Source organism: Piliocolobus tephrosceles, chromosome 7 (genome assembly GCF_002776525.5).
Source record: "Piliocolobus tephrosceles isolate RC106 chromosome 7, ASM277652v3, whole genome shotgun sequence".
Taxonomy (NCBI): Eukaryota; Metazoa; Chordata; class Mammalia; order Primates; family Cercopithecidae; genus Piliocolobus; species Piliocolobus tephrosceles.
The window spans coordinates 47,201,070-47,222,331 of record NC_045440.1 but is presented as its reverse complement, the minus strand read 5'-3'; the positions used below and the strand labels follow the sequence as shown (position 1 = coordinate 47,222,331).

The window sequence follows — 21,262 nt, the reverse complement described above, 5'->3', positions numbered from 1 at the left end:
AGACAGAGGTTGAGCCAAGTCTCAAGGCTCACAAGAGAGTGAGCCAAGATCGTGCCACTGTACTCCAGCCTGGCCAACAGAGCAAGACTCTATCTAAAAAAAAAAAAAAAAAAAAAAAAAAATTCACTACTGTGACACAAAAACACAGAAAAATAAGCCGTAAAGTTAGAATAGCCTGAAGGCAGAAGGTAAACAAAACCGTCTAATCTGATAGTTGAGAATAACAATCTGAAGAAAGCACTAAAAAGTTTCCCATCTCTTGAAACTTCATTTCATATTTACGTTTAGAGAGCAGTGCTCAAAAATGTTTTTATTTTTTCAGACTACAATTTGGAGCAGAACTGCTCTTCTGCCATCTGAAGTATCCAAATATGATCCCTAGGATGAGAGACAGTTGATTGTGGTCAACTTCATCCTATGAATGAAGGGAAGTCAGACTGGCTTTCGGACCCCAAGAGCATATATTAACAGCATATAATAACTCAAACACATTTTAACAGTTTTCAACCTCCTGAATTTCTTTTTTTGTTTTTTTTTTTGAGACGGAGTCCTGCTCTGTCGCCCAGGCTGGACTCAGCCTCCCTAGTAGTTGGGACTAGAGGTACCTGCCACCACGCCTGGCTAATTTTTTATGTTTTTAGTAGAGACGGGGTTTCACGGTGTTAGCCAGGATGGCCTCCATCTCCTGACCTTGTGATTTGCCCGCCTCGGCCTCCCAAAATGCTGGGATTACAAGTGTGAACCACCGCGCTGGGCCTTTTTTTTTTTTTTTTTTGATACCGAGTTTCACTCTGTTGCCTAGGCTGAAGTGCAATGGCGTGATCTCGCCTCGTTGCAAATTCCGCCTCTAGGTTTCAAGCGATTATCCTGCCTCAGCCTCCCAAGTAGCTGGGATTACAAGGCACCCTGCCATCATGCCCGGCTAATTTTTGTATTTTTGTAGAGACAAGGTTTCACCATGTTGGCCAGGCTGGTCTTGAACTCTTGATCTCAGGTGATCCGCCCACCTGGGCCTCTCAAAAGTGCTGGGATTACAGGCGTGAGCTACTGCGCCAGGTCTAGGCAAGAGCTTTCTAACCGCTTCCTGTAAAGCACCTCAATATGCATCACTGTCATGTAAACTCAACTTAGTGTTAATAAACGTAGCTTTGGGAGGCGGAGGCAGGTGGATCACGAGGACAGAAGATCGAAACCATCCTGGCTAACACAGTGAAACCCCGTCTCTACTTAAAATACAAAACTAGCGGGGCGTGGTGTCATGCGCCTGTAATCCCAGCTTCTCTGGAGGCTGAGGCAGGAGAACCGCTTGAACCCGGGAGGCGGAGGTTGCAGTGAGCTGAGAGTGTGCCACTGCACTCAAGCCTGGGACAGAGCGAGACTCCGTCTCAAAAATAAAAAGTAATTATATTGACTATCGGAATCAGTAAATCATCTCACTGAAAATAGTCTGAGTTGTTTTTAGGAGGATATGGTTATCCCTTATAAATATTTATTTTGCATTCCCTAAGTGATTAGGGAGGGCTTTAATAGTGTTTCTGTGGCTTCTTAAATATATGAGAACGAAAAAAATTGTGCTAGAACTTTTTCTGGATGTAAGTCCACACTTACATGCATTGCTGGATTCGAGTCTTAATAGGTAATTGTGTGACATCATCATTGCGTACCCTCTCAGTAACTCTAAAGAAATACATTTGTTCTTTAGGAAACCTATTAAATATCCCATAATGCAACATTAGAAATGACCTCTGGAACTGACTGCAGAAACTGCGCAGTTAGTAGGCTTGGTGTTCTGACGCAGATCTGGTGAGAGGCCTACGGAGGAAGAGACTCGACATGGAGCAGGTGTGACTAGGGATAGTGATTTAATAGATTTGGGCTGGGCATGGTGGCTCACGCCTGTAATCCCAGCACTTTGGGAGGGTGAGGCCGGCGAATCTCTTAAGCCCAGGAGTTTGAAACCAGCTTAGACAACATTGTGAGATCCCATCTCAATTTTTTTTTTTTTTTTTGAGAGGGAGTCTCGCTCTGTCGCCCAGGCTGGAGTGCAATGGCACGATCTCGGCTCACTGCAACCTCTGCCTCCGGGGTTCAAGCGATTCTCCTGCCTCAGCCTCCTGAAGAGCTGGGATTACAGGCACGCGCCACTATGCTTGGCTAATTTTTGTATTTTTAGTAGAAATGGGGTTTTACCATGTTGGCCAGGCTCGTTTCAAACTCCTGACCTCAAGTGATCCGCCCACCTCAGCTTCCCAAAGTGCTGGGATTACAGGCATGAGCCACTGCGCCCGGCTGAAAACACCTATATTTTAAATTTAAAATAATAAATGGGTCTGACCAGAAATGCCTGCCTCAAATTGCAGGACACATGACAAAGACCATCCTTACTTAAGATATTTTCAGTGTGCTATGGGTCTACCGGGATGTAACCCCATCGTCAGCCAAGGCCCATCTGCACCCTGCTATAACTACTGGTAGATATCTTACCTGTCTCCCAAAAGGGATCCAACTGCTTTAGGTTCAAGGCACTTTTTTGGAATATTTAACAGGGAAAGAGCCTGGAACTAAAAACAGGTCTAACGCAAGATACCGCCACACGATGGCACTGCTTCCGTAGACCTGGAAAAGACGCGGGCGCGGGAGCTGGCGGGGGGGCGCTGGGCTCTGCGGGGTTGGGGAGTGGCGTGCGGCGGGAGGGCCCGCACCTCGAGGGGCCGGCGGAGGACACGATGTCGTGACTGCGTCTCCCCCATCTGCTCTGCTTTTGGCGAAGGGGTCGCGCCGCCCTTTCGGCCAGGACGCAGCAGCCGCGTCGCTGGGCCTCGACCCCCAGGGCCGGCCGGACCCGGGACCTCCGAGGAGAGCAGCGAGAACCGTCCCGCATTCCCCGAGGCGCCTGAGTGCGGTGCGAGCAGCCCTCCCCGCCTACCAGGCCGCCGCCTGGGGACCTCATGACGAGGCTGTTGGTGTCCCCACGTCCCGTCCCCCGCGCCTCTTCCCGCATCTGGTCCCACGGTGGAGGCGCGGGGCGAGGGTCTCACACGCGTGCCCACGGTCGGGGGGCGTCCCTGAACGCGCAGGTCCTCTCCCACGTGTCCCCACCCCCCCGCCCTCCGGCGACAGGAGCCGGCCTGCGGCGCGCTTGCCGTGGCCAAGTCCTGGTTTTGATTTCACTTCCAGCCCCTAGGAGCGAGGAGGTTCCAAGCCCACAAACAGGAAGGAGAGAAGGCCCTGGAGTGCGGGCAGAGGGAGTGTCATTCCCAGCAGCGCAGCGCGGGCCGGCCCGGGCCGGGGAGGGGGCACTAGCGCGCATACCCTACTGCAACGCGCCTGGGGGTCCCCCGGGTCCGGGAGGGGGTCCAGGGGAGGAGCAGAGACAGGACGTGCCCCGGAAGGCTCGGGACAGCTCCGGGGGGCTCCCAGGGCGCCCCCGCCCCTTCCCCCTCGGCCCTGGGGCGCCCCCGCGGTGCCGGGGCGGGGCGTGCACGTCAGCCGGGGCTAGAAAAGGCGGCGGGGCTGGGCCCAGGGGGGTGACAGCCGCTCTTGGACGCAGAGCCCGGCTCGACGCCGCCATGAGCGCCGCGCTCTTCAGCCTGGACGGCCCGGCGCGCGGCGCGCCCTGGCCTGCGGAGCCTGCGCCCTTCTACGAGCCGGGCCGAGCGGGCAAGCTGGGTCGCGGGGCCGAGCCGGGGGCCCTAGGCGAGCCAGGGGCCGCCGCCCCCGCCATGTACGACGACGAGAGCGCCATCGACTTCAGCGCCTACATCGACTCCATGGCCGCCGTGCCCACCCTGGAGCTGTGCCACGACGAGCTATTCGCCGACCTCTTCAACAGCAATCACAAGGCGGGCGGCGCGGGGCCCCTGGAGCTTCTGCCCGGCGGCCCCGCGCGCCCCTTGGGCCCTGGCCCCGCCGCTCCGCGCCCGCTCAAGCGCGAGCCCGATTGGGGCGACGGCGACGCGCCCGGCTCGCTGCTGCCCGCGCAGGTGGCCGCGTGCGCACAGACCGTGGTGAGCCTGGCGGCCGCAGGGCAGCCCACACCGCCCACGTCGCCGGAGCCGCCGCGCAGCAGTCCCGGGCCGACCCCCGCGCCCGGCCCGGCCCGGGAGAAGAGCGCCGGCAAGAGGGGCCCGGACCGCGGCAGCCCCGAGTACCGGCAGCGGCGCGAGCGCAACAACATCGCGGTGCGCAAGAGCCGCGACAAGGCCAAGCGGCGCAACCAGGAGATGCAGCAGAAGCTGGTGGAGCTGTCCGCCGAGAACGAGAAGCTGCACCAGCGCGTGGAGCAGCTCACGCGGGACCTGGCCGGCCTCCGGCAGTTCTTCAAGCAGCTGCCCAGCCCGCCCTTCCTGCCGGCTGCCGGGACCGCAGACTGCCGGTAACTCGCGGCCGGGGCGGGAGAGACTCAGCAACGACCCATACCTCAGACTCGACGGCCCGGAGCGGAGCGCGCCCTGCCCGGGCGCAGCCAGAGCCACCGGGCACCCGCTGCAGTTTCTTGGGACATAGGAGCGCAAAGAAGCTACAGCCTGGACTTATACCACCACTGAACTGCGAGAGAAGCTAAACGTGTTTATTTTCCCTTAAATTATTTTTGTAATGGTAGCTTTTTCTACATCTTACTCCTGTTGATGCAGCTAAGGTACATTTGTAAAAAGAAAAAACCAGACTTTTCAGACCAACCCTTTGTATTGTAGATAAGAGGAAAAGACTGAGCATGCTCACTTTTTTATATTAATTTTTACAGTATTCGTAAGAATAAAGCAGCATTTGAAACCGCCCCTGCTTCCTATATTCGCAGTGACTGCCGCCCGCCCGCTGGTGGCGCAGGACCCGGCTGGGGAAGGGTGCGTTCCGGACCCGCAGCCAGCGAGCACCAGGGAGCCCGGGCGCCAGGTGTGTGTGTGGGCGGGCGGGGGGATGGGGAGTAGGCCTGAGCTGCTCAGGAGAGAGGGTCTGTGTCGCTTTTGAAACGCGCTAAAGGCTCCCTCCTAGTCTTATTTAACTTGCTTAAGCTCGGTGGAGCACGGCTGAGCTCAGGTAAGCTAGCAGTTTTCCAGCAGAAGGTGCGCTCCCCAAGAGGTGGGGAAGGGTTGGCTGTTTGGGGGGCCCCTGCTAAGAACAGTCCAAGAGCTCCCTAACTGTAGAGGCTGCTGGAAGGGCGAGGGGCAGAAGCCCGGCTGAATCATCTCCCACTTTCCCGGGACTTTGCTTTCATTTTCCTCAGTCTTGTGGACAGTCAAGATTTTCAAAAGTGCTCCAGAAAAGCCGGAATAGTCATGTAGTGGATTAAAAGGGCAGTCAAAAAACTGCTTTTAAGACCAGCTGTCTTGCCTGTAATTGCAATGTTTTAAGATTTAATTTTAAAAAAGCCTTCTGCCTTTACCCCAGGAACACTTGGTATCAGGCACCATTTCTTGGTCGTAGGCTGCTACGTGTTTCTTATTAACCATAGCCTGTCATGATTATATTTCTATGAGGGAGGCAACAAAATATAGTGTCCAAACATGATTAATTCTTGGTTTAAATCTCTGCCAGCAAAGCAAATGATAACGGACTGTTCCTTAGTCTGTGATCTTTGCTCTCCGTGCACATTACCCAGCCTGATTAAACAGGTGTGTGGTGGAGCCAGCTATCTCCACCACCATTCAGCAGAGCGACGATCAGACCGGTTCAGAGAGCTACACTTTATGGGTAACAGTTTCACCTCTGATACAGTTCCCTAGAACATTTTCCAAAAAGTAGTGAACTGCAAAGTGCTTAAGTTTGACATTTTATTGTAATAGAACAGTAATATAGTATGTGGCAAAGGTTTACGCTTTGCAGGGTATTCTTTGGGGGAATGTTAAAACAAATAACTAAGAAAAACATGCTCAATCCTGGTAAAATGTTCAACTTGTTAAAATTACAAATGAACAAAATTTTTTCTTCTCATATATTGCCTAAATACCAAATGAAGAGCTTAAGCTTAAGATTCAACGTGAAAACAAGAGTAAATATGTTCCTAAATTTGCAGGAAAAAACAGATAAAACTGTAGAAAAAGGTATTTTGATTTACAGTTCACAAAACTATATCTTAACATTTCCCCAGAAAAATACGTTTCAAGATCGGAAACTACATTCACTGTGTCCATAGTTAACAAGTAACTACCCCAAATCACCACCACCACCACCTCCCTTGCAGCCACATTGCAAAGTTCACAGATCCTGCGGCAACTCCTAGTGTTCTGCAGAGGCCCCTCCTGCACTCAGAAGCTCGATTTCCTCCAATCCAATGCAGCTGGTCGGGTGGGCGGTTACGGACTGGACGAAACAATTTAACAACCCCACCTCCTTTCCCAGGACACTCTTCACTTCGTAGCTCTACAGTGATAAAAGGCACGCTGGTTAAAGCAAACAGCCTGGGACATACTGTTCCCAACAACACGGAAAACCAGAGAGCCACAGTGGGAATGCCCTTTCCCCAGTCCACAACCTTCCACGCCTCAAATGGCTGAGAACAGTGGTAGGAAAGAGAAACAAATGAAGAGCTATTACATATATATATATCCATTTATTTTAGCAAGTGAAGGAACTACCCCATTTTGGTAAATGAATTCTATTTTTACTTGGGTGGGACATGATGCACACAGGCTCTGCTGGGAAGGCCACGGCTGGGCACACAGTGCCCACAGCTGTCTCCCACTTCCTTTAGGACACTTCCTCAATCTAGCAACACTTCCGGTCAAGGGATTTCCTGGTGCTTTGCCCTAAACTTCCTTCCTTAATAGGATCCCATTTCTTCTAGAGTTAAACTGGGCTAAAATCCTCTGTGTTTTTGTAATGAGACTTCGCTTTTTCTTCAAATTCTTTTTGGTTAGTCCCAGGTGAGTTTCATCTCCAGATAAGACAGGTACAGGGAGTCCTTGGCCCCCATCCCTGACGAAGCTGAGAGGGTGTGGTGCACCCCATTATAGATGAAGCTGCAGAATGCCGCTGCGGGTAGGGTTGAAAATAAAGCCTCAAAAGCACTGAGATATTGCAGCTCTGTCTTTCTGGGAGATTAAAGCCCTAGAAGGAAACGCCATTTGCAGTGTAATATCACGGGCACCCCACACCCCTCCTCTGTGCAAGGCACTCGTCAGTTGCTACAGCAGTTCTGTTTGGTGTCTATTAACTTATCCCTCCCATCATTATGGTGTCATGGCCAAAGAGACTGAGGCTGGAGAAGCCAGACAATGTGGCCAAAGCAGGCAGAGTGTGGCTCCTTGGTGCCCTTCCCTTCAAAAGTGCGTGTCTCACTGCCTTTCCCTGAGTTTGAGCTGGCTTCAGTGTCTGGCTTCTCATGAACAGAGTGCAGTGGAAGGGACACCAAGTGATGTTCCATGCTTGGTTAGGAAAGGTGCCCAGCTTCCAGCTGGCCCTTGGGATCCACACACATGCTGTGAGGGAGTCCAGCCAGAGCTGCAGCCTGGACATAGGAGCCTTCTGTGACTCCTGTCAACCTTGGGCGCTAATGCCCAGTGGAGCCAAGGGGAGCTATCCTGATGGAGCCCTGTCCAAACAAGAGTTCTGTGCACAGAATGAATATTGATGCCACCAAGTTTTGAGATGGTTTGTTTTGCAAAAATAAATGTCAGGATCAGTCTGGGATGTGAACGCTACTGATGCCAACTCGTGGGGGGACTTTTATTTTCCCATTTGTAAGATAGGTATGATGCCTATTCACTGTGTTTTGTCAAGAATTTTGGCTTCCTTGGTGAAAAAGAATAAAGTCAACAGAATGGTTTAATGTAATGGTGGGGGAAGTGGGTGTTACTGGTCAAGACAGGTGAAGAGACAGAACTTGGCGATGGAAGCTGAGGCCTTCCCAAGGGCTCTGAGGTGGCATGGATGGCAAGTGCAGCTGCTTGCTCGCTCCCAGCCACTGTGAGTAGAGCTGGGCATGGGGTAAAGAGCCTCCTAAGTTGTCTACTTCCAGGCTTGGAAGTTACCCCACAGTCCACTGGTGTTGGCCCTGAAACCAGTGCACCCAAAAAGGTGTTATTGAGGGGTTTATTACGAGCTCATGTGGGCCCGTCACTGAAGAGATGGCAGTGAGCAGGACAGACTCTCCAGGCTGCTGGACTGGCGGTGACACCAATGGGTACAGAAGCAGAAGCAGGGGGTCACCGCACGGGGAGGGAGGGTGGAGGTGGCATGCTGGACATCCTTCTGTCATCTTACAGTTTCAGTTAGTCTTGCATGTTTGTGCAAGTGTGAAACAGATGACCCTGTGGTCTTCTGGAGTAAAAGTACACAACTCTGACTTGGAAAAAGCCAGCAAAAAATCATTTATTTGTAAAATGTTAGGTTTGGCTATATTATCTGTAAATGGAGTTTAAAATTTTGTATTATTATTTTTTTTGAGACTGAGTCTTGCTCTGTCACCCAGGCTGGAATGGAGTGGTGTGAGCTCTGCTCACTGCAACCTCTGCCTCCTGGGTTCAAGCAATTCTCCTGCCTCAGCCTTCCACGTAGCTGGGATTATAGGCGCACACCACCATGCTGGCTAATTTTTATATTTTTAAGAGAGATGGGTTTTCACCATGTTGGCCAGGCTGGTCTCAAACTCCTGACCTCAGGTGATATGCCCAACTGGGCCTCCCAAAGTGCTGGGATTACAGGTGTCAGCCACTGTGCCCAAGTAATAAATCTTTTTTGTGTGGGAGAAATTAACATGGAGAGTGTTAAACAACCATATCAGCAGACTCCCAAGCACTATTCATATGAATGTGCGTCTGCACAGGTGTAAAATGTGCTCTCTCTTAAAAAGTCACTATATATGTTCCTTTAACTTTTCCTTTTCTGAAAGCTAAGGAAACAAACTTCAAGTTCCATGTCACAATAATGTTACTATTGAGAAATGAGATGCACAACTACAGACAATCCTATTGTTTTCACATCTGCAGCTTGAACACATTACAGTACAGGCATAAAGCTTAACACTCACATATCTTAACCGAAACAGTACATTTGCCCCAGGGAATGGAGTCACTGATCTTGTGGAAAGCCCCAATTTGATTCTCTGAATTTTGGTGAATGTGCATGCTCACCCAGAAAACTGACAGAATCCATACTGGGTATCTCTCAGCTAATGTCTCTACCTAGGCCTCTCTGGCACCTATCTTCTATCAGCTTCTTTCCAGATCTGCAGTAAAGACCTGATCAGCCACTGTGAGTAGAGCTGGGCATGGGGTAAAGAGCCGCCTAAGTTGTCTACTTCCAGGCTTGGAACTTACCCCACAGTCCACTGGTATTAGCCCTGAAACCAGAGCACCCAAAAAGGTGATATTAAGGCCGCTGCCACCCTCTGGCTCTCACCCAATGCATGCACATACACATACACACATGTACGCATATGTCAAGCAAATGTGCATACACAGCATAGTCAAGTGGACACATATGCACATGGGCATGGGCAAAAGTGCTCTGAAGCACACACACTGCAGAACGTGCACACACGTGCACTCAGGTACACACACCTTTGAGCTCTTTATAAGCAGGGCTTTTACCTATGGGAATATTCTAGTTGACAAGTTAAATGTATAGGAGGAACAAGCGCCTTAGCCAGAAGGAAACCAAGTGAAGGAAGGAAGATTTCTGCCAGGGTTCCTGGTCTCTGGATCTCTAAAGAGGGGTGGGGATCGGAAGGGGTGTCAAGCACTGTCCATTGCTGGAGGCTTCCTGGGTGGTGACCAGCTACGCCCAGCAGGCAGCTGCTGCCACAGCACTGCCCCGCCCTTCTGAGTAGCATGGAGCAGCTGGAGAGCTGTGTGCCATGCCCAGGTGTTGTTGGTTCAATCTGTTGAGGTTGTGGGTTTTGGTTCATTTTGTCATGCGTTCTCAAACGCGCATTTCAAATGCTTTCTCCCAACATTCTCCATCAAGATGCGTTCCCTGAAAACTCAGATCTGCCATCTTTAGCACCTACTCAAACCCCCCTAGTTGGAAACTTCTACCCGGTCAGCTGTGGGCAGTTCCCCCCTTTCTGGGCACTGCCTCCTCCTTTCTTCCTCCCTCCCCACAGGACTCAGACAAGGAGACAAGGAATTGGCCGACAGGCACCGCTGTGTGGTCGGTTGCCTGCTATACACTTAAACTTCCTTAAGGACAGAAAAGCACATGTGCTGTTCCCCATTATGCCCCTTGGGCTGGCTCCCAGCTCTGCAGGTGGTCACTCTGTGGGGCAACAATGACTTTCCCTCTGTGGAATGTCTTTGCCTTGGGCACTGCACTCATCCCCCTAGCAGGGAAATATGGGCACTACCTTGCTGGGACATTGGGAGGTTGAAGGGGGAAACGTGAGAATGCAGTAGGCTCAGTTCCTGGCCCGTGGTGATGACTCACCTTTTGTACCACTGGGGAACACTTGCTGATGAGCCTCCACAGTCCAGCCTCAGCATCAATCCCTGTGTGCAGCAGCTCAGGGACAGTTCCGAGCTGGAGCTCGGGGACACTGAGGAGCTTTAAAGCTGGTGGGTGTTGTGCCAGGAAGGAGCAGAAACTGTTTTTTTTTTTTATTTTGAGTTGGAGTCTTGCTCTGTCGCCTAGGCTGGAGTATGGCACAATCTCGGCTCACTGCAACCTCTACCTCCCCAGTTCCAGTGATTTTCCTGCCTTAGCCTCCCAACCAAGTAGCTGGGGTTACAGATGAGCACCACCTCCCCCAGCTCATTTTTTTGTATTTTTAATAGAGATGTGGTTTCACCATGTTGGCCAGGCTGGTCTCGAATTCCTGACCTCAGGTGATCTGCCCGCCTCGGCCTCTCAAAGTGCTGGGATTACAGGCATGAGCCACCATGTCCAGCCGAAGAGCAGAAACTCTTTAGAGCACGCAGGTGATTCTAGTGTGTAGTCACTTGTGATCCTCAAAGATCCCGCTCACAGACTTATCCATCCAATTTAATCCAACTCTGATAGACATGGTTTAGATGAGAGAGGACAAACTGCTGCTCTACCTCATGGGGCTTCTGGCCCCTCCTGAGGTGCAGTGGGTGAGAGGGTGGCAGGGGTAGTGGGGCAGAGAGGAGTCTCCATAGGATAGGTCAAGTCACCACAAATTTGGGTTGGATACTTGGGAGGCTGAGGCGGGGGGATCGTTTGAGCCCAGGAGTTCGAGGCTGTAGTGAGCTTATGGTTGTGTCACTGCACTCCAGCCTGGATGACAGAGTAAGACTCTGCCTAAAAAAAATAAAAAAAGTATTCTGGCTAGACTCTGGCCGTGGGGACCCATTAGACAAAGACCCCTATTTGACCACAGAGCTCCAGGCACGACTGGCCTCCCCAGTCACCACACACCCTTCCAGTGTGGCCCAAGTCAGCTCCCTGGATGTGGAGCCCACTCTGGTTCCAGATGTCTCTTGTGAACTGGGGCTGTGCCCTGGGGCCACTGAGTGGCTGGTCCCTTTCTGTGGCTATTCCATGAGCCACTTGTGGTGCTTTTAAATGGCTTTGATATGACACAGGTGGCATCTCCAGGACACATGTCTCATTTATGAGGTTCAAATTTCACACAGCAGAAACTCTTTGGCCCATCAATTATATATTTAGGTGGCTTTTCTTGGAGAAGTCACCCTGCTTTACTAAGCTTCACCACAGTGACTCTCAGGGCAGGACAGTCACATTGCCGGTTATTCAGAGTCTGGAATACCCAGTGTTTAAAAAAAGAAAGAAAGAAAAAAAAAAGCATCTTGGGGAATTCCATCCTATTAACATGACACCTTGGCAGTAGGACTCCAACCTCAAGAATGTGCTTCTGTAATCAAAGCCAGGGGACAGGGTGGGTGCAGTGGCTCATGCTCATGCCTGTAATCCCATCACTTTGGAAGCCCAAGGCGGGAGGGTCACCTGAGGTCAAGAGTTCCAGACCAGACTGGCCAGCATGGTGAAACCCAATCTCTACTAAAAATACAAAAATTAGCTGGGAGTTGTGGCTCATGCCTGTAGTCTCAGCTACTCGGGAGGGTGAAGCAGGAGAATCACTTGAACCTGGGAGGCAGAGGTTGCAGTGAGCCGAGATCATGTCACTGTGCTCTAGCCTGGACACAGAATGCGACTCTGTCTCAAAACAAATGAACAAACAACGAAAACCAAAACAAAACAAAAAGCCAGGGGACAGCTTCCTGCATCTACCTCAAGGATGATCCAAAATAACCTCATTTCCACAGAGGAAAGGAACCCATCAGCCTGAATGGCAGACGTATCTGCATTTCACTCTCGAGTATCTATACCACTTGCTAGTGGGATGGGTTGTAATGGAACACATTTGGGAGTGGGGGCTTCCTCTGGGGATGAGTTGCTCATGCAGGCTACCGAGTGTGGGGCCCCCTGGGCTGGGCCCCCTACACTTACCCCATCTTCACCGGCGGCAAACCTCAGCAGGGAGGAAATGCTGCGCTGCAACAGCTGCAAGAGCAGAAGCAGGGCTGGGTTAAACTTCTTCCAGTACAGTAAGTGCTCAAGTTAAATCACTCATTCCCAAAAATTAACATGTTACCTCCAAACCACCTGTCTTCAGAGCTTCAGTCTCACAGTCTTAGATCAAAGATGTGTTTTAACATGGAGAGACTGTGTTCACACAGGATGCATCCTCCCACCTTTCCAAGGGAAGCTCCTAGGACCTAGAGGGAGCTCCAGATGCAACCCATCCCAGCCGAGTCCCAGCGCCTCTGCAGGTGTGAGGAGGACGTGCACCTGTTTCAGCTCGGTCTCACCTTCCCTATGTTGGAGTGAGCTAGGACTGAGTGCGTGCTCTGGCCTGGTTCCTACCTTGACCTTCACCCTGCACTGGGGTCTTGAGCGGCAGTCCAGGAAGACCTGCAGGTGCCTCTTGAGAATAGGAGATGTGACCACCCGGGAGCAGTCCCCACAGGAAAAGGCGCCTCTGGTACATGAAAAGCCAAGGAAAGACAAGGCCCCGGGAGGCACAAGTCAGGAAAGCTCCAGTGGGAGACATTTTCCTAAACGTGAGTGTCTGCTGAGATACAAAACGGGGCTTTACTCTCAGAAGCAAGTTTCTGAGACAGGACTGCAGCTGCCCGGACTCAGCCTGTCCAAGGGATGGACATTAGCTTCGAGTAGCACTGGCTAGAGGCCGATGAGGGGAGCAGAGGAGGGGATGCTGAGCCTCCCAGGAAGGGAAGTCAGGGCCTGGAAGGCCAGGTGTCAGGCTGCCCCCTGGCCTGGGAGAGAAAGTCGGCTCTCAGCTGCCAGCACAGTAACTGTTCTGTGCTACCATGCATGCCTGCACATGCACTCATCTCTTCCACACGGTCCAGTGATGGCTTGTGTAAGGCCACCAGCCCAGGCATGCCAAGGAGACATTTGCTCTTTGCTTTGTTTTGTTTTGAGATGGAGTCTCGCTCTCGCTCTGTCACCCAGGTTGGAGTGCAGTGGCATGATCTCAGCTCACTGCAACCTCCACCTCCCCCTGGCTCAAGAGATTCTCCCACTTCCGCCTCCAGAGTAGCTGGGACTACAGATGTGTGCCATCATGCCTGGCTAATTTTTGTATTTTTAAAATTAATAGTAGAGATGAGGTTTCACCATCTTGGCCAGGCTGGTCTCGAACTCCTGACCTCAAGTGATCCACCTGATCCCCTCACCCACAGTACTGGGATTACAGGCGTGAGCCACTGTACCTGGCCAATCTTTGTTTATTTTTTTCTTTTTTTTTTTTTTGAGACAGAGTCTCACTCTGTCACCAGGCTGGAGTGCAGTGGTGCGATCTCAGCTCACTGCAACCTCTGACTCCCTGGTTCAAGAGATTCTTCTGCCTCAGCCTCCCGAGCAGCTGGGATTACGGGCACACGCCACCACGCCCAGCTAATTTTTGTATTTTTAGTAGACACTGGGTTTTGCCATGTTGGCTAGGATGGTCTGGATCTCCTGACCTCGTGATCCGCCTGCCTCAGCCTCCCAAAGTGCTGGGATTACAGACGTGAGCCACCGTGCCCAGCGTCTTTGCTTTTTTTTTTTTTGAGACAGAGTCTCACCCTGTCGCCCAGGCTGGAGTGCAGTGGTGCAATCTCAGCTCACTGTAAGCTCCTTGTCCCAGGTTCATGCCATTCTCCTGCCTCAGCCTCCTGAGTAGCTGGGACTACAGGCGCCCGCCACCACGCTCAGCTAATTTTTTGTATTTTTAGTAGAGACGGGGTTTCACTGTGTTAGCCAGGATGGTCTCGATCTCCTGACCTCATGATCCGCCTTGGCCTCCCAAAGTGCTGGGATTACAGGCGTGAGCCACTGTACCTGGCCACTTCTTCGTTTTTTAAGGAGCAGAAAAGTAATGAGCCTGTCCCTTTCTGTCACATGACACTGCACTTGGGAGGCCGGAGGACTGACTTCACAGGGATGGACTGCACTGCACTGACACTGGCCCAGACCCTGAGGGAGGGCAGCACAATGCGGTGGGTAAGGACATCTGTCCAGTAGCTGCTCACTGTAAACGTGGTCTCTGTAAACATCTGCACCTTTCACAAAAACCAGGCTATATAATCACCAAGTTTTTCTCACTTATTCATGTTTATCCTGTTTTTTTAATTCTCCTGACTGATAATAAAGGAGGTGGGGACAAAACCCAGCACTTCTATCTCATAACAGGAGCAGCTGCAAGAATAGCAGAAATCTCAGTAAGGAAAAACCACCGGGTCCCAGGGGCCTCTTTCCTTGCCACTCAGCAGAGGCAGAGGTTGCCCCTTGAGCTCTCGAGGGAGTCACCTAAGGCAGCAAGGCCCAGGTTCTGGGGGCTGGGTTGCTTCTGTGCCCTTTGGGTTCTAGGGCTTTCAGGACAGCCCCTGTCCCCTTACCTGTCTTCCGGCCTCTGTTCCAATCTCCCGTTGCCACACGTGTCACACACAGGCCATGAGAAAGCAGTGCTCTCGTCCACGCCAACCACAGTGCCTAGGCCCAAGAGAAGGGAAGCCCACCTCAGAGGCAGCTCTGCCCTCTCCGACTCCTTTGCTCCTCCACACGCAGAGGACAACATGAGGGGCCTCGTGATTTTTTCCTTACTTGTGAGTTTATATATATGTTCCTAAGCTTTTTATAATTTCCACTTATTATAAGTACAAAGAAAAATTATAACAATAAGAAGTACATTTTAAAACTTGCCTGCATATTACCACCTAACCGAAGTATTTTCGTTGGGATATTTTTCCAGATGCATAGGTAGTTACATCACCACAGCTGAGCTGGCCCTCAGTCCCTCAAACATTCCCCATATTGCATATTTAGGTCTGTGCTTTTTCTGTAGCACATTAATAGTATATAGACTCCTTAACACAGTAACGAGTGTTTGAGCTGTGATTATGCCACTGCACTCCAGCCTGGGTGACAGGGCAAGATCCTGTCCCCCACCCCCCGCCAAAAAAAAAAAAAGATGAAATAAATGGTAAATTGACAAATGGAAAAGACACCTGAGACGTGTGTCAGAGACACAACCCTGGGCATCCCAGAGGGTCATGGAAAGCTTCCTGAGGAAGGGAGTGAGGGGGTCCACAAAGCAACCAGGGCGGGCCACATGGGACCTCAGCATGGGGACTCTGCACACCATGGCAGGGCTGAGGCCGGGCAAGCACAGTTGGTCAGTGCTTGCTGGGGATTGGGATGGTCTGATTTTCTTGGATGTGAAGCACTGTAGATATCATCTTGAGACACGAGCAAATCGCAGACGTCCTTGTTGAAAAGTGGCAAAATTAGATGTTTCAAGAAAAAGTAAAATCTGAGTTTCTAGAAAAATAGAAGGCTCTTCCTTTCCACTCTTGGTGCAAAAAATTTAATTCCCCACTAGAACAAACATTGGGAGAAAAATTACCTTTAGAGGATAAATCAGAAATATGAGAATGAGTAGGCTTGGTTTATTAAAGTGCATTCATGCAATGCATACTTGAATGGCTTTTAAAAAATGAAAATAATAGATATTGATTTTGAAAAGGCTGCCCTAGCTAATGACATTGTCAAAGTGGGTCAAAGGGATGAAAAGCAAAGTCAATAAAGGCTCATAACGCAGCTGGAAAGCAGTGTTGACTAATTCACAACAGGCAGGTGCATGAGGAGGTGCAAGGGGAGAAAGGAGCGGCTGCATCCCCAAGACCATACTCATGAACTTGCCAGCAGTTTGCCATTACATCTTTACTTTGCTTATGTGCAGAAATGTCTTGTAATTAGGTTTAGGAAGGGTGTATTGCTAGCTACGAACACATCTTTTTAAAAAGGTCCTTTCAAAGGGACCTCAGGATGGGTGGGTCTGGCGCTCACCGCAGCCTGGTGCACACATTTCTTCAGTAACTTGAACTCTGCTATACCCTCTTCCTCCCTATCTCCTGACGGAAAGAAGTCAGGGCTCACAAGTCTTGTATTTAGAGGCTGGAGCCTGGGTTTAGACAGGAGTTCACCACTCTTTCCACAGAGATGTGAGCCTACTGCATCCCTTCCTGCAGTCCTGTGCCAGGTCCCATCGCTAGTAAGTGGTGGACAAAGAGGTGGTGAGCAGAGTGAGGAAGGGAAAACCAGCGCTGCCAAACGACTTCACCCCAGAAGACACAGCAGAGAGACATTTCCGCACACCCCAGAGCTGCCACTCAGGGGGAACAGAGACGAGGAGGCCTTGTGACACTAGCAAGGAGTGAGTGCCTACCCCAACCCTGTCACTGAGGCCTGGATGGACAGAGGGATGCTGCCAACTCTTAGTGAGTGACTGCTCCATGCTCAGAATACATTCAGGGTCCTTTTAAACTCTGCTCAGAGAAAACGTTCAGTACTCAGCCATCTGAGACCCAGACGCTCAGCTCGTTCAGCTGTTGAGAGAGCTGTCCAAACCCTAGCACCAACTCTGCAGAAGTGAAGGGGTCCCCTTGGAGCCATGCAGGGGACATGTCATCACCGAGACCTTCTGGACCAGGGCAGGGCAGAAGCGAGCAAAGCTGAGGTGCTGAGATGGGGGCAACTGCTATTGCCAAACAGCAGTAAGGACTCCAGCCTTGCCTGGATTTGATGGAGGTGGGCAGGCCCGTGGCTGGCAGGTGTGCAGGCTGAGGACTCTGTAGGAGCAGGTCACTGCCTAGCTGCTACCTTGCTATGGGCATTCCTGCATGTGAGGCTTGGATAATCTTTGTTATTTTGCAGCTGGGGGTTTGTTTTCTCTTAATGCCTAGTTGACTGGTTCTCATTAAAGGATCTGGCAGCACTCAGCCCTGCCTCTGTGATACGTCTGTTTACAAATCTTGAGCCCTATATGTGGGCCTGCAGGGCAGCTATAGAGTAGGCCTGGAAGCAGAAGAGGCCCACAGGGAATGGTACGTGAAAATGGTGAGATATGAGGAAAATGAAATGTCAGAAATTTGAATCTATATAGAGAAAGAAAGAGTATTAGAGAAGGAATAAATGAAGGTAAAATAAAATCTTTTACATTTCTAATTCTAAATTGATAGAAAAGATAGTAGTTTATTTAAATAATAATAATAATGTAATCAATGATTATACCTTTTGAGTAAGTGAAATGCATAACAGGAGTGTTACAAGGGATGGGAAAGAAAAAAAAAAAGAAATCAGGAACACTCTGATATAAGGCACTTGCATTACCTGTGAAGCAGGACAGTGTTATTTGAAAGTGGACTTGATTGGCTGTAAAGTGTATTGCAAACTCCACTAGAAAAACTTAAAAATCAGTATAATTGGACTGCGTGCGGTGGCTCACGCCTGTAATCCCGGCACTTTGGGAGGCCGAGGCAGTTGGATCACGAGGTCAGGAGATAGAGACCATCCTGGCTAACACGGTGAAACCCCGTCTCTACTAAAAATACAAAAAATTAGCCGGGTGTGGTGGCGGGCGCTTGTAGTCCCAGCTACTCGGGAGGCCGAGGCAGGAGAATGGTGTGAACCCAGGAGGTGGAGCTTGCAGTAAGCTGAGATCATGCCATTGCATTCCAGACTGGGCGACAGAGCGAGACTCTGTCTCAAAAAAAAAAAAAAAAAAAAGTATAATTGATATTTTGAAAGAAAAGAGAAAATGGAAACATAATGCTCAATAAAAATGAAAATAGTTAGAAAGGGAGTGGAAGACAAAAAAAAAAGAAGCCATGCAATAAATAGAAAAGTTATAAATACAGTTGACATTATCTCAGTTATATGAATAATCACTTTAAATGAGAATGGTCTCAATACACAAATTAAATAACAGAGACTATCAGAGTGAACGAAAGACAAGAACCAACTATATGTTGTTTATATAAAGACACGTGGCTAGCCACAATGGCTCACACTTGTAATCCCAGCACTTTGGAAGGCCAAGGCTGGGGGATTACTTGAGGTCAGGAGTTTGAGAGCAGCCTGGGCAACACAGTGAAACTCTGTCTCAACAACAACAACAACAACAAAAATCAACTGGGCATGGTGGTGCATGCCATCCCAGTGGTCCTAGCTACTTGGCAGGCTGACGTGGGAGTATTGCTTTTAGCTCAAGAGTTCAAGGTTACAGGAAGCTATGATCACACCAATGCACTCCAGCCTGGACGATCCCGTCTCAAAAACATTAAAACCAAAATATGCCCAGGAGTTTGAGAGCAGCCTGGACAACACAGCAAGACCCCATTCAAAAAAAGGATGAAAAAAACCAATAAAAAATCCAAAACACTTCTGGTTACAAGCATTTCAGATATGGGATACTCAACTTGTATCATCCTAATAATATAAATACCATTTATTGATTTTCTTCTTTTTTTTTAAATATACTAATAATGTTTATTGAGGGAATCAGGATAAAACTAAAATAACAGACAAAGTACGTAAGAAAGAGGGGTAATTGAAGTGAAGGCATTTTTTTTTTTAGGTGGACAGGAAGTATAATTTATTGGTGAGTATTAAGAGGGGGCAGCACAGTGGAAGCCCTCATGAGTGCAGGGCCTGCCACTTGTCCAGAGCGCCACGATTGGGAACGTACTTGACCCATCTGGGATGAGCCGCTTCTCAGCCACCATGTCTTCAAATTCATTGTCATTGAACTTGGTGAAGGCCCACTTCTTTGAGATGTGGATCTTCTGGCAGCTGGGGAGCTTGAACTTGGCCCTGCACAGGGCCTCAATCACATGCTCCTTGTTCTGCAGCTTGGTGCGGACGGACATAACTTGGCCAATGTGAACCCTGGCCACAGTGCCCTGGGGCTTTCCAATGGCACCATGCATGCCTGTTTGGAGCCTACACTGGGGTAGTGCAAGGTCAGAAACATGAACATCCATCTGAAAGGTCTGTCTCCAAGGTCCCTTAGAGCAACCCATACAACAGACAGGCTGCATCACTACCAGGGAAGCTGCTGTTTGCAGCCATTGCACACTGGGCCCCCATGAGGAAAGGAACTCAGTCGGCTTAATTGGCTGCAGACTGATTTTCATCTTTGAGAATCAATCTGTAGAAAATGTGTGCAAAGGTTAATTATAATTATACAACAGAATGTTACCAATCTTAAGAATATAAAGTGCAGATGCAAAGGCAGGTAGATGGAAAGGAAGAGTGTAATAAAAGAAGGGAAGGAGAGCTAGTATTATTTTCTTCCAAAGTGATACTATCTCCAGCAAATGGAACAACAAAACCCCTCTGGTTAACATCATAATCAATGGTGAGAAAGTACATGGTTAACCCTTAAGATTAAGAACAGGGCAAGGATGTTCCCACTACTGCTATTCTACATGGTACTGATAGTCCTAGCTAATGCAGTAAGACAAGAAAATAAAATAAAAGGTACACATATTGAGAAGAAAGAAAGAAAACTGTTCACAGATGACTTAGTTTTCTATGTAGAAAATCCCAAAGAAACAACAAAAAACCACTGGAACTACTAAGTGATTACAGCAAAGTTGCAGGGTTAATATCAAAAAGTTAATTGTTTTCCTATGAAATGCAATGAACGATTGGAATTTGAAATTAAAAACAATACTATTTACAATAGCAACAAAACAAATGAAATACTTCAGTATAAATCTAACAAAGTATGTATAAGATCTGTATGAGGAAAACTAAAAAACTCTTCTGAAAGATATCAAAGAAGATATAAATAAATACAGAGATATTCCATGTTCATGGATAAGAAGGCTCTAGTATTAACATGTCAGTTTTTCCCCACCTGATCTACAGACTCAACACTATCCCAAATCAAAATCTCATCAAGTTATTTTGTGGATATCAACAAATTGATTCTAAAGTTTATATGGAGAGGCAAAATGACCTAGAATAGCCAAGACAATATTGAAGAACAAGAACAAAGTTGGAAAACTGACAGCACCCAACTTCAGGACTTAAAAGTTGCAGTAATTGTCTGGGCACAGTGGCTCACACCTGTAATCCCAGCACTTTGGGAGGCCGGAGCAGGTGGCTCATGAGGTCAGGAGATCGAGACCATCCTGGCTAACATGGTGAAACCCTGTCTCTACTAAAAATACAAAAAAAAATTAGCTGGGCATGGTGGCGGGCGCCTGTAGTCCCAGCTACTCGGGAGGCTGAGGCAGAAGAACAGCATGAACCTGGGAGGCGGAGGTTGCAGTGAGCAGAGATCATGCCACTGCATGTCACTGGGTGACAGAGAGAGACTCCATCTCAAAACAAAAAAAAACAAAAACAAAAACAGAAACAACCCTCCCGCCCCAAAAACAGAACAGGCAAATTTCATAGAAACAAATAGTAGATTGGTGGTTTCCTAAGACTAGGGTGTGGGACGGTGGGTGGTAACGGGGCGTGAATGATAATAGGTGTGGGTTTTTGTTCTAAAATTAGATTGTAGTGATGTTTGCACAATTCTGTGAATACTAAAAACACTTTAAAGGAGTGAATTATAGGGCATTACTGAGTTATATAACTCCATAAAATTGTTTAAAATCTCCATGAACCCCAAACCGCTGAAATCCTCCTTTACAGAAATCAGTAAGGATTAATGTCCAAGAACGTTTATTACAGCCTTGTTTAATCATTGCAAAAACACGAGAGATTCTGGATGTCCATGAGTGGAGGGAGAGTTTATTCATATGAGGGGATGCTATGCAACTATTAACATCTTGAGTTGGATCTCTCTCCCCACCTGGACAGATATCCCTGCTACAGAGAAGCAAGTGGCAGAATAATGTGCAGTAAATCATCTGACTTGCAAGCACGCACACCCCCTCAAGGTGGGCAGCTGTGTCTCCTGGACGCGCCAGTGCAGCAGAAAGCCGGGGACAGAGGGCGGGCTGTTAACTTTCTCTTCATTTATTTTTCACTAGTT

At 49.2% G+C, this 21,262-nt stretch overlaps 2 protein-coding genes and 1 non-coding gene across 11 annotated transcripts in view; 1 reads left to right on the top strand and 2 right to left on the bottom strand.

The window, feature by feature from the left end:
• The first annotated feature begins 3,162 nt into the window (after window positions 1–3,162).
• LOC113225142 (CCAAT/enhancer-binding protein delta) lies at window positions 3,163–4,777 on the top strand. Its single transcript, XM_026456195.2, has one exon. It carries the CDS (start codon window positions 3,570–3,572, stop codon window positions 4,377–4,379), a length of 810 nt encoding a protein of 269 aa, XP_026311980.2. The 5' UTR covers window positions 3,163–3,569; the 3' UTR covers window positions 4,380–4,777.
• An 892-nt stretch (window positions 4,778–5,669) lies between these two features.
• LOC113219520 (DNA repair-scaffolding protein) overlaps window positions 5,670–21,262 on the bottom strand; it is a 457,358-nt gene continuing 441,765 nt past the window's right edge. For 3 of the 9 annotated variants that reach the window (XM_026456189.1, XM_026456193.1, XM_026456194.2), the window contains 4 exons: window positions 14,826–14,919; window positions 12,787–12,901; window positions 12,370–12,423; window positions 5,670–6,360 (listed from right to left, as the gene is read on the bottom strand). In XM_026456189.1, coding sequence (XP_026311974.1) covers window positions 6,217–6,360; window positions 12,370–12,423; window positions 12,787–12,901; window positions 14,826–14,919 — 407 coding nt within the window. In that variant the 3' untranslated portion in view covers window positions 5,670–6,216. Of the gene's footprint in view, window positions 6,361–12,006; window positions 12,057–12,369; window positions 12,424–12,786; window positions 12,902–14,825; window positions 14,920–21,262 lie in introns of those variants that run through there. The other 6 variants (XM_026456190.2, XM_026456191.2, XM_023190581.3 and 3 more) reach the window with 4 other exon arrangements.
• Window positions 19,258–19,391, bottom strand: LOC111525278. The gene has a single exon (XR_002726040.1). It is a non-coding gene; the product is annotated as a small nucleolar RNA SNORA70 (small nucleolar RNA).